Source organism: Crocodylus porosus, unplaced genomic scaffold, assembly GCF_001723895.1.
Source record: "Crocodylus porosus isolate Cpor-Errol unplaced genomic scaffold, CroPor_comp1, whole genome shotgun sequence".
Classification (NCBI taxonomy): Eukaryota; Metazoa; Chordata; order Crocodylia; family Crocodylidae; genus Crocodylus; species Crocodylus porosus.
The window spans coordinates 16,153,397-16,166,948 of NW_017728931.1; the positions used below are offsets into that span (position 1 = coordinate 16,153,397).

General features: G+C 43.8%; 1 protein-coding gene across 6 annotated transcripts in view; it reads right to left on the minus strand.

Annotated features, from left to right (window-relative positions):
* ETV6 (ETS variant 6) overlaps positions 1 to 13,552 on the minus strand; it is a 169,836-nt gene that overhangs the window by 38,108 nt on the left and 118,176 nt on the right. For all 6 annotated transcript variants that reach the window (XM_019544267.1, XM_019544266.1, XM_019544269.1 and 3 more), the window contains one exon: positions 7,670 to 7,834. In XM_019544267.1, the coding sequence (XP_019399812.1) occupies positions 7,670 to 7,834 (165 nt within the window). The remainder of the gene's footprint in view (positions 1 to 7,669; positions 7,835 to 13,552) is intronic.

The window sequence follows — 13,552 nt, forward strand, 5'->3', positions numbered from 1 at the left end:
TCCAGGTAATCCTTAACTAGGTCTGAACTAACAGTCGGGGGACTCGCATCCTTCCTGGGCCTCTCTACGCTATCACCCGAGAGCATCCCATTGTCAGCAGACAGGAACACGGAGGCAAAGAACTTGTTGAAGAGTTCTGCCTTCTCTCGCGCGTCCGTCACTAACTGCCCTGCCCTGCCCTGCCCTGCCCTGTAGGGATCCAATATTACCGCGAGACTTCTTCTTGCTCCCTATATACTTGAAGAAGGACTTTTTGTTATCCTTAATCCCAGAAGCTAATCTAAGCTCCCGTGCTGCTTTAGCCTTCCTTACCAAATCCCTGCAAGCTCAGGTCAGGGAGGTGTACTCCTCCTTTGTCCTTGCCCCCTGCTTCCACTGCCAGTACGCTTTTTTCTTTGCCCTCAGGCCAGCCTGGATATCCACACTCAGCCATGAATGTTTCTTGGACCCTTTTCCCGCCTTCCTGCACAGTGGAATTGCATCCTGCTGCGACCCAAGGATAGCTTCCTTGAGGAAGGACTACCTTTCCTGGACCCCCATACTAGCTACACCCTGGGCTCCGAGTGCCTCCCTGACTACTGCCCTGAGCACATCAAAGTTGGCTTTCCTAAAGTCAAGCATTTGCGTTGTGCTAGTTACCCTCCCCATCTTTCTCTGAATAGCAAACCGGATCATTTCATGATCACTGTCCCCTAGCCTCCCTTGCTGTGGTACCCAACTTCATAATGTTTTGTTGGTTACAGCACTCTCCCAGGAATGGAAGAATGAAGATCAATTTCCCTCTCTGTCTAATGGGATTCAAATCCATAATTCTCACTTCTTAGAATGTCCTAGCCACCAGGCCAGGCCATAACCTAATGTGGAATAGGGCCCTTCCCTCACTCCTATTGAAAATGAACCACTAGACGGACAAGTACTAGAGAAGGCTGCTCTTTTCCTTCCCTTCTCTTTGCCCCCACCTCCCAAATAATCTGTAACCTGTTAGTTAGGGCAATTTGCTTGCAAGTGGGAGATGTGGGTTTGAGCCCCTCAAGCAGAGGAGGTTATTAAACCCATGTCCCCACTGGAAGGTGGCAGAAGTAATGTTTTCCTGCAGCCCTAGGTAAGACATTTGGGGAGCAGGATTTAAGATTTAACCAGGCATGCAACGCTAGGCTTAAGGCTAGTGCTTATTTATTACCAGAACTCCAGCAAGCTGTTCCTGAGCAAACTCTCCAGCAAAGCCAGAGTTTTCCGATTACTGTATGGAGGCTCTAAAGGAACACACCCTTACTGTTACTAGGAAACTAACTGTTTATCTAGTGGGTAATTTATTGCGGCCCTATTTTGCCTTCCGTTAAACCTCCTCCCAACCGTAGGTTGGTACCTGAGAAGGTGCACTTTGTCTTTTGGTATATGAGGCAACCGTCAACCAGGTAACTAGAAAGGTTAACCAAAACAGAAAATGCAGGTGAGTTACTCTAACTTCTCCAGGGATGCATGATTAATCTTAATAATCTCTTAATAATAATGCCATATACAGTCCTCCACTGACCACCATTATACACATAAGCAGGAGTCAACACTAGTCAAACAATGACACTCAGTTGAAATAGCAACCAAATTACATAGGTATTTTAATAAAGCGTGTTAACAAGAACTTTGATTTTCTAGTGGTTTTGTTTATTTTTCTAAAAACTGGGAAGCCATTCCATATTCACAGCTGCTTCCGTAAATCTCCAGCATTTTACCTGTCAGTCAAAGATACTATTTTTTTTTATTTTCCACTATTTCAGCTTAAGTCTTCCTCATTTCCATAGCCTTTTTGCTCTATTTCCGTACCTTTAGTACTTTTGTTATGTCAGTGGTGTCCATGGGGCATTTTTAAAGGTGTCTGCAATACCTGAAAATTTAATTAAAAATGAAGCCTCAAGAACCCAGTCGCCTTTTCCATGTTTAATACATAATGAGACCAGAGAGAGAGATTTTACCACATAATTTGCATCTTGCAGCACAAGCTAGACATGCACATTGTGCCATCTCATCCCAAATAAATATATCCTTAAAAATGTACCTTTTGTGGTACTAGTATAATTATCTTAGTTAAGTGTGTGGGGGGGTTTTTTAAAATCAAAATAGTTATACCAGTATAATCTTTAGCATAGTTAAGTCAATGTAGCCACTGCTAGGTAAAATAGGGAATAATTCACTCTGCCATGAGTTCCTTTACACTGCCGTAAATTCATCTACTATAGGAAAGAGTTGTTCCTCTTTAACTGTACCAATATAGTTAAAGAGTACACCTGAGTGTAGGCATGTCCTTGAATAACTAAATATTGTTATGGCACAATAAGCATGCTTCCTGTAGTTCATATTGGAAGCACTTGGGGAACCCTGAGGTAATATTATTTTGTTACCTAATGTAATCTAGAAGTTGTAAGGGGAAGTCTCTACCTGGTATTGTCCTATGTGGTGTAGATTTAGCCTGTCTGAATAGGATTATATAGGGTTTATTAATGGCTACAATTATTTGCATCAGTATAAAACTGGATTAATTCTGTTCAGTAATATTAAGTCCCAAGTCATAGAAAAATAGTTGGAAGGGGTGGCAAGGGGTCATCCAGTCTAACCCTACTCAAGGCAGGATCGTTTGCGTATAAATTATTACAGCTGTGTGAAGCTGTGGTCCCTGATTCGATTTGGCAGAGATTTGGCCTGATTCAGTGGCTGAACCTCCGAATCCGAATTGAAACAGAGGACCGTTTAATCTCTCCAAATCCAGTCAGAACCCTCCAAATCAATTTGGAGAGATTCGGAAAGATTTGGTGATTTAGACACAGACACAGCTTAAAATGCTTTTTCTACATATCTCAAGTTAGCAGGCGGCTCATGAATGCTGCAGTACTGGGGCAGATGCACCATCCCTCAGAAGCACGGGGCGGGGGGGGAGGGTCACCAGCGTGCTCAGCAGCAGACCCAGAAGTGAACCAGAAGCACTTCCAGTTCACTTCCAGGTCTGCCGGCGGAGCGCCTAGGTGACCCCCCCCATGCCTCTCCGGCTCGGTGACTGGTGCCTCCTGGGTCTGGGAGGGCACCCAGGGTCCCTCTGTGGCCAATACCCGAGCCAGGCATCTGCCCGCATGCTCCCTGACAGACTGGAGGTGGACCAGAAGTACTTCTGGGTTCACCGACGAGCATGTGGAGGGCCCCCCTGTGCTTCTATGGGACACTCTATCCACCCCAGCATTGCAGCGTTCACAAGCCGGGCTGGTACCTCGAGGCATGTAGAAAAAACATTTAAAGCTGTGTCTATGTCCAAATATCTGATTTTCTGAATCAGCATTGAATCTGTAGATTCGGATTCGGCCCAGCTGAATCAGGGACAGTGACAAATTGAATCATTGTCCCTGACTTGGGCTGAATCTGAATCCGAATTTAAAAGGGGCCGCTTCACACACCCCTGTAAATTATCCCAGCCAAGAGTTTGTCTAATCTGAATTTAACAATTTCCAATTATGGAAATTACATGTTCTCCCTGAGTAATCTGTTCACACCCTTCCCCAGACTTAACCACCCTCATAGAAAATTCTTCCTAATTTCCAACCTTTATTGTAATTTAAGCCCATTGCTTCTTGCCTTGTTATCAGTGAACACAGGCAGTAGTCAATCACCATCCTCTTTATAATAATAATCCCACTTTGTATTCAAAGACTATTAACCAATTTCCCCATAGTCTTCTCTTTTCCATAATGGATAATCCGCATTCTTCCAATCTATTCTTAGAAATTATATTTTCAGACCTCTACTTATTTTGGTTGCTCTCTCCAGGAATCTTTCTAGTTTGTTCACTGGGTAACCCTGGTGCTAAAAAGAGTGAAAAAATTATTTCCCATGTTATGCACATGGCACTCCTGTTAATACAGCCCAGTTTACTACTTGGTTTTTTGTTTTAGTTTATTTAATTTTTGCAGTATTATTACACTGTTGAGTCATATTCAGTGCACAGTTCACTGTAACTCCCAGGTCCTTTTCTGCAGTAGTGCAGTTGACACAGTTGCCTCACATTTTAAATTTGTTCCTGCTTGACTGTAGCCCTTTGCACTTGTCCTTATTGAATTTCACGCAATTTATTTCAGACCCTCTGCCCAATTCTTCAAGGCCATTTTGAATTCTAATTCTTTCCCCTAAAGCAGTACACCCTATCCAGTTTGGTGTAATCTGTGAGTCCACTAAGCACACATACAGTTCTGTCCTCCATAACATTAACTAAGATATTGAGCAGTACCAAGCTTACGACAGACTCCTAGGGAACCTCACCTGACACCTCCTCCCATTTTGACACTGAGCCACTGATGACTATATTTTAAAACTGATTATCCAACCAGTTATGCACTCACCTTATAGTAAGTTCATGTAGACTAATTTCCTCAGGGTACTTAGGAGAATGTTACCGGAGACAATGTCATAAGCCTTGCTACAGAGGATATCACTGTTCTTCCTGCATTCACAAAGCCTGTCACCTTCTCATGGAAGGAAATCAGTTTAGTTAAGCATGACTTCATTCATCTTGACAAATCCATGTTGGTTGTTCCTAATCACCTTGTTATCCTTTGCATCAGCATGTGGCCTGTGAGTAGTTAAATCACAGCCTGAAGGGGCAGAAATTCTGCAGTGGGGCAGGTGGCAGTGCTGTTAACCCCATGGCTGCCAGAGGTGCTGTATTGGCGGGGCCAGCACCTGAGAGGCTAACAGTGCCGCAGCTTGCCCTGCTGCATTATTTCTGAGTTGAAATCCCAATTGGGGATATCATTTGGCAGTGGGAGGGCAAGTGGTGATGGCGGCGTTAAACCCATAGGTACTGCTTTCCATGATGTTGAACTTCCAGGTCAAGGTCCCCATTGGGACCCCATTGCCTTTTGGTGGCACGGCAAGGGATGGCAGCATGGTCAGCATGTGGGGTTTAACACCACTGCTGCTGCTACCTGAGGTGGATCTTCCAGTCCACCAGAGGCCCCATGGTCCAGATTTGTCCTGCCAAACCAAATGAGCTGGATAACCCTGCTCTAAGTGCTTAAAAACAGATTAAATACATTAATGATATGCTCCAGCATCTTTAGACTGAATTAAACCGCCCACTCCGTAATTTTATAAGTCCTTTTTTTAAAAGATGGGCACTATATTTGCCTTTTAACAGTTTCCTGAGACCTCACCTGACTCCCTTGAGTTCTCAGAGACTAGCTAGTGGCCCTACAATTACATCAGCTGGTTCCAGGTATTCTCTAGGATGTCTCATTTGATGCTGCTCTTTTGAAAACACCCACCTTATTTAAGTCATCTCTAACCTGTTCTTTCCCCATAGTAGATTGATTATCTACCCCCCTGGGCTTGCTGCTGACTGTTTATCATCAGATATTCGACGTTCTTTGTAAATACTGAGTTAAAAAGGCATTAAACACTTCAGCTTTCTCTGCATGGTCCATTGCTTTCCTTCTCTATTCAGCATGTGACATTCAGCTAAACGGAAGCTTAAATCACAGTAGAGGATGTGAATTCCAGAACTAAAACCTTCTCTCTGAAAATGTCCTGTCCACTGTCCACCAATGTTTTGATGGCAATATCAAGCATGATATGGGTTAAGGGAATCTAGGATGGGGAGGCACTGCCACTGTCATGCGCATACACACACATATACACACACAGACACCCCCCCTCCTTACAACCCGCTGCTCCCAGGAGGACAGGACAGGGCGGGACAGTGTGTAGGCCCACAACTGAGCTCCATGCCCATGTGCAGAGGCTGGACCTCGCTGGGAGTAACCTCCCCTCTTCCCCACAATGGCTGCCCAGGGCTGCAATGTAGAACCCAGGCCTCTGCAGTGGCTGCAGCAGCAGGGCAAAAGTCTGCTGGCAGTGGGTGACCATCCTACCTTGCCCTACGCAGGCCCCCAAGCCCTGCCCCTGGCGCCGGCCCTGTCCCTGGCCCCAGCCTGCTCTGCCCTGGCTGATCCCTGCCACATGCAGGAGGAGCAGTGCACAGCCCAATCCAGCCCAACCCAGCCTGCACTCTGCCCCACACTGCACCTTCAGCCGCTGCTCAGCAGGAGCCAGATCAGGTACTGTGAGACATATCGTACATGCTAAGTGCAAAACAACTAGTGCTAGGGATAGAAAAGAAAAGATACTTGCAATATAACAGTGGGTATTTCATACAAGGCACCAGAAAAGTTGTTTTATTCAACCCCTCTGTGTGTGTGTGTGTTTGTGTGTATTAACCCCTCTGTGTGTGTGTGTGTGTGTATTAACATCAATGGGATTTAAACATGTGCAAAAGTGTTTTGCTGAGCAGGTATAGACATAAGCTTATGCTTAAATGCTCTCTCCTTGTGCCACATTATAGGGCTTTTCTTTTCAGCAAGTGCTTTGTGGCTGTGCAAGAGACATTATGGTGACTTTCTTCTGGACAAACAGTTGGCTGCAAATGCATGGGGCCTAGCAGGCCCATTTCAACCCCATGGTTTTTTTGAACCATGGCCTACATGTACGGGTCCTTGGCAAAAGGTCACAAAGGTGGCTTGGCACAGACCTACTCCACATCCTAGTCAGTCAGGAACAAAGCAATGCAATGCCAACTGTATTCCTTCAACTAACACTGGCAGTCTGATAATCATTATCTTCCAGGTACTTGGTCCAAACTGTTTGATCACCTCTGGTAGCTTGATAAATTACAGGCTTCTACATTTAACAGTACTCATTTAACAGGAGTACTTTGAATGGTTGTGAGGAGAAAGCTCTTATTAGAACCAATAATTCAAACTCAATTAAATATCCCCAACACAGGAGGGAGGAGGCTCATTGTTGCTGCAATACTGAAAAACATAGGCTGCATGGGCAACATTAACATTTCTAAATTTTCTATGCAAATAAATAAAGGTAAAATTTGGACAACAGTCTCACTGATTCACACACCTGCCTCTGCTTTGCCTTGGGCTGGACACTAACATGTGACTGAGCATGGGCAAAATTGAGAAAAAAGCCCACTGGGGGCTGTAAAATAGACGAAAGGTCCCAGTGGGATAAGTTTTGCCATAGCTTTTTAGCAGCACATTAGCTGAGCCAACCGTGAGGCAGAATGCTAATGTGGGCTGCTGAGGCTGGAGCATTTGATTAGCTCAGTCGAGCAGCTGGGCCTGTGGGCTGCTGAGCCTTTAAAAGACAGAGCTGGAAGTTCCACATTGGTGCCAGGTGGAGACTTTTCCTTCCCTGGTGTTACAGAATGTTTTACCTCGACACAGACTAAATTTGGATTTCAACTCTCTTGAAGTTCAGGATCTCCTTCCTCTGCTTTTCTTCTACTGGATGCCTCCCCCTCCCTTTTTTCTCCCCTCTGTCTCTTCATTGTCTCCCCAACCCAGCCTAAGAGCAAATCTATACTGCCTCAGTACTGTGCTAAGGAGTGAGACAGGCTGCTCCTGCTGCTCTTGTCTCTCGGTCTGTGTTTAGCTCCATACTGAGGCAGGCCTTTTACCAGGACTTCTGTTTCAGGAGTAGACATCGTGGCCCTTGTACAGTACTGAGGCAGTGTAGATGGACTGTAAGTGGCTCCCTCCCTGCCCAGACTCTCATGGCATTTGCTTTTTCCTGATGCCTCAGCATGTGTGGCTCCATCCTTCCTTCTGTAGGTAAACCTCACCTGAATGAGGAGACCTGTATCGAAAGTCCTCTTTGGTCAGAAGCAGGAGAGCTTTGCCATTCATCTCAAAAGTGTTGCTGTCAATTGGCCTCAAGGAAAACTCCTTCTCTGCCCACTTGAGCCACTGAGCCACATCTTCTCTGCTCCAGTAAACTGGCTGCAAACCTGTGGGGAGACCGAGAAAGTGTATTTATGCTAAGGAACAGGAACAAAATACATTGGATTCTGGAAAGTATTAGTGAATAATCACCAGCAGCACTTGTCTGCAGAATCTGATACTGATGGTGGAGGAAGTGTCAGGACGATATATGCCCAAACATCTTACCAAAGTACTCCATAATTAATAAGCTGTACTGGTACAATCATGTCCACACTCCGGGGTTCTATACCTCTAAGTATCTTGTAATGGTTATTCGTAGTGTTGAACTGATGCTGTAGCCATGATGATCCAGGAATTATGTAAGAAGCAAGGATTTTTGCAGCTGATATCTTCCATTGGACAAACTGCCCAGTTGGGATTAATGGTGTTAATGCCATCTTGAAAGCTTCTCTAACAAACACAAGGTATTAATACCATTAATCCCAACCATGCAGTTGACCCAAGAAAACATATCACACATAAAAATCCTTGCCTCTCTGTAAGAGAAAAGCAGCGCAACTTTTTATGGCCTTAGACAAAGCAGTTAAGTTTGAACGCGGAGCCTGCTCCTGCTGTCAGTAAAGCCAAAGGCATTTTGCCCTCTGACTTCATTGGGCACAGGATGAAATCTGAGATGTGAGTTTCAATATGAGTTTTATACACAGTTTTAAAATAGCTTTCTTTCCCAGGAAAGGAGGCAGCATAGTGAAGAGCTGTTTATACCTAGACAGGTAGGCAGACAGATTATTTCTATTCACTAATAGATAAAAGTCCCCTTTCCTGTCCCCCTTGTAAGATGACTCATTGTTTGACTTGCTACACCTGCTATGCATAAATGAAAGATTCACACTGTGTATAGGAACATAAATTTGCCATATCTGATCAGATCTTTTGTACACAGCCTCTGGCAGTGGCTAATATCTTATGCTTCAGAGGAAAATGAAGCTCTCTTCCTCATATTGCACCTGGCTGATTGTACGCTGTTGCACATGGAAAAAATACCTCTTTCCGGCACCCTGTTTCATGAGATTTGATTACCTCTATCTTTGCAAGGATAACTACAAACATTCTAGGTTTTTAACATATATTTGCAACCTGTTTTTGAGTTTAAACAAAGTGACAGGTAGTGAATATTATTCTGGTGGTATTTAAGATTCAGATTCTTGGCCAGCTGCTATTTGGAAAGCCCCTGTGCTAAATTACATACAGAACTGAATCTGAGTCAGGAGGAGAATTGAGAGTAAACTTCTGGAGCTTCAGATGAAAACATACTTGACCTCAGGAAGGGAAGGGAGAGGACTTAGATGAACAGTGATCTCCTCAGCAGAATGGCATCTTGTTAAATGTGTCTTCATTTCTAATGTTCGTCCTAAATTTTACAGTAAGTGCCATACTAACAAACAACAACCCCCTCGCACTAAAATTTGCATCTAATTACTCCTGCAAGAGGACCCAACCTCTCTATGTGCTTTCATGTTACTCACTGGCTGCAATGGGACTCATGAGGTGAGTGTTTCCTGTAGGTCCATTCTGTGGTGAAGGTGTGTGCAAGGTGAGCACTGTGCTCTAAAACAGCAGATCTCAACCCTTGGGTTGCATCCCAAAAGCGGCTGCAAGAATATTTCAAAGGGTCACAAGTTGCGGCAGAGTAGTGGCGAGTAGGAAGGCGCCTGCCCATTCCAGTGGGGGAAGGGGAAAGGGGAGACCTGTGTGGCCAAGCTGGCAGCACCAGGACCGGTGCCCGTGCTCGCAGGGGTGGGGTGGCCAGGAGACGCTGGCGCAGTGTGCAGCCCCAGCCCATGGCAGGGGCAGTGCCACAGGCTTCCCCTCCTCCTTTCTTCAGCCCGTGTTGGGGATGGACTCAATCCGCTGCCACCCATGTGAGCCGCAGCCGCTGCAGCCACCGTGCTCTGGCCCAAGAGGGATGGGGGCAGGTCCCTTGAGCTGGTATCCTGTTATTTATTCTGATCTTGTTGCCCCTACTCCCAGATCTGTCTATGGACCTCAAACTGATCAGTAACACCTTTTCTCCCTGTCCCTTTCCACTCCACCTACTTCTCTGTCCCATGTCTTACTCATGACTTGGAAAACTCTTGCTTGTTTTACTTCTAGATGATATCTCAGCTCTCTCAGTGCACCTCAGTACTGACCTGGCAGAGTATTAAGCCTTTTCTGAGTCAAGACTACAAATGCTGCCAGTTAGTGTTGTATAGATAAATATCCATAGGAATAAAACTGGATAGAGTGAGAGTATCCAATTCTTTAAAATTTATTATTTTGACTATCATTTAAACTAGCCTTTCCAGAGTCAACAGGCTAGCGGAGAGGACTTTTACAGCTCTAAAGCCCATTGCCACTATTATTTGTGGGTAGATACCATAGAATACAATTTTGTTTCTGACAGGCAGAATGAGAACTTGTCATCTTTAATCATCAGTGGAAATTTAGTAACACAGAAATTCAACTGGAGTTTTGAATTAGAGTATAGAAAATTAAGCAAAACACACCCTTCTCAACTGCCCTTCATCTCGTGCTAAAAAGTCGTAGCTTTACTGAAAAAAAATAGTATAGACACTTCATTTTATAGAATGGTAATATTATAATCTCATGGGGCTAACACATTTGTTATTCCCCTTCCAGATGTGCAGCAGAGCTTCCTAAATGTTAGTATCTGGAACTGTGGATGCTTCTGTTTGACTAGATATCCTGTGAATACTGTCCTGTCTGCAGATGCTTGTGTTAGGATAATCAGGTTGAACACAATTCAGTATTACCGATCAAGCAAGTATGCAACACAGTAACATTTCATGGTGGGGAGGAGCTTTTTGTTCAGTTCTTGCCCCTATCCTTTTTCCCTACCAAGTTTTTTTTCAACTCCTCTCTTGCTGAATCTAGCTTCTAACTTAGGATCTGTGGCATCTCTGAAGCTTCTGGGAGAGACTGCTGAGTAACTGAAAAGAAACCTCCCCCCTCAGAAAAAAAGTGTGGTTTGGAAGAATCAATACCTGGGTGGGAATCTGGTGGTTCTACATTGTAGGCCTGGCTTTGACACTGACTTGGTGTGAGGCTTTGACCAAATCACTTTGCCTTTCTCATTTAGTTCTACCATTGACAAAATCAAGAGAAAAATACTAACCCATACTCCCCAACGGGGTTGAAAGGATAAATACCTTACAGCCTTTTAAACATGTAAAGTTATATGCAAGACTGCAAAATAAGAAACCCCCTTGTGCTGGGCTTCTCTCTCTCTTCATCCCTCCTTGCTTCCTGTGGAAACAGTTTCCACAGGATTTGCAATGCTTTGCACCACTCAGTTTCACAATGCTGCATCAATTCACTCCAGGGAGGATTTTTGTAGAGGTGCAGACTGACAGAGATACATACTTCTCATGGAAAACTCTATACACAACTAATTCTGCCCTATACAGTGTTGTTTATTCTGTGCACCTCTTTTCCCTAATTCTTTTTCTTAAACAGGCAGGTAACTGCATAAGGACAAGGGAGTCAAGGGCTTTTAAGGTTCAGAGGAAACAGGTCTAAAGACCCAGTGATACTTTGTGAAAACATTAATCACATTCTCCGTGATATAAATTAACCCTACTTGTGGGGTTTTTTGGATAATTTGCCGTATAATTTCTCTGGGCCTTCTCCCATTAATTCTATAGAAGCAGGGACTTATTAGGAAAAGATTCTCCCTGCCCCTTTTTATTCTTAATAAAAGTTGTTTACTGAATTATCCTAAAGTAATAGAATCATTTTCAGAACCAAATAAACACAAGGACTGCACAGTGAGGGCCAAGTTCTGCCTGATCACACATCTTTTGACATCACTGGAGAGACTTCACTGACTTTAACAGGCACTGACCAGGCACATTGTGCAAGGCCTTTCTCCTTGAAAATTCCCATTGACGTCAGTGAATCTACTTGCAGAGACAGCATGGAAAAGTGGCTAGAGCAATGCCTTGAGACTCCAAAGACCTGGAATCTATTCAGCTGTGCCACTGCGTTATTGGATAATCTTGGGCAAATCACTGCCCCTCCCTAAATTTTCCTAATCTGTGAAGTGCCTTGAGATAAATGGCAAGAAAAGGGCTGTATAAAAGATAGTATTATTATTATTAATACTCCAGATAGGGAAAGCAGACAGCTCAGAGAGACTTCATCATGCGGGGCACTCTTATCATGTAAGATACTTCATCGTATGTCTTTTGTCAGCCTCCAAGCATTAGCTTCAATAGAATGAAATCCAGTTATTTACAGTGCTGTTAATAATCTCAAGCACCTTACACATTAAGTAGAGAGAAAAATACACATTTGTCTTTCTAATATTGCAGGCTGGATCTTGGTATCTTAATAGACCATTTACTCATGTTACTTATTCTTCCCCTGAAGTGCCATTTTTGACATTTGTTACAGTAGCTGGGATAAAAATGATGAAGGTGATCAATTCTCATGCTTCAGGGCACAAGCCGATAACCATCTGGAGTCGAGAAGAAATCCCTGCTCCTAGATATTGTAGCTTTGTAAAAATAAGCACAATGAAAAGAGGCTGGTGGGGTGGTTTACACCTTTCTCTGAAGCAGCCAGCATAAATAGCAAGAGAAAATCACACGTGCACAGTTACAGAGCAAGCTGGTATTACAATGCAACGCTTTCAAGGTTTTCTATGTCGCAACGGCAGGTCCCTAAACAAGCATCTGCTCTTGGCACTAAAACAGATTTGTGCTGCACAGGCTCTCTGACAATTTATAGATTTTTAAAGCCAAAAGGACCCATTTTGATCATCTAAACTGCCCTCCTGCAGTTAACTGAATTTCATCCAGAAATTCCTGCATCTAGCCATAACCTCTGGTTGAGTTACAGAATGTCTTTAGAAAGACGTCTCTAATCCTGATCCTGGCAATACGGGCAACTAAACGCCTCTTTCTTTTAGGCAGGAAAGACATGCATTTCAGACATGTGGCATTGTATGTGGTAAATCATGTACGTAACGTACATCTCAAATATGTACCGGAAGTCTAATTTACAGAATGAAACAAAGCTGCTTTCACATGTGTTTCGATATGAATCAACCTGGAGATCTAAGTCCAAAATGAAGTGCAACGTACAGTATGAAAAAAGCTGTTTTTGCATTTGTTTCAATGAGTCAATAGCTGATGTCGCAAGCATGATATAAAAACCATTTGCTACTTGATCATCATTCCTGCATGACATATCTATATTTTTGTTCCAGTTATGCTTGAAGATTCCAGCCTCATGCCTAATTCCTTATAAGCATTACAAAGAGGAGAGAAGGGGGGAGGAAAATAAAGATGGCTTATTCATTCATCCCTTTCCAGAGGGCAAATAGAACCGTTTTCACTCCCATGATAAAAATTACTACTCACAGTTGGGCAAAGAGCAAAGAAAGCAGCATGGGCAAATCAACAGCTCAGTGTTGTACACCCGGGGACCTAAACAGTATCATGCAAAGGAGACCTGACTACCAAGCTTCATACCAACTAGCAGTGGGAAACGTGCCCTACAAATGTTCACAAAAAGCAAATGCTGGCTATTGACTGGTCCATCTTAAACAAAAGCAGATATTCACTTTAGGTATGAGCCAGTGTTCATTTTAGCAGTGGAAATTTCTGGGAAGGGGAGAGACAGAGCGGCAATGCTTCCCACACCTTCTCTAGAGAGGTGTTTCCTTGGTTTGAGGAAGGCAAAGGGGAAGCTGTTGTTTGACTCCTTCCAAACATGAA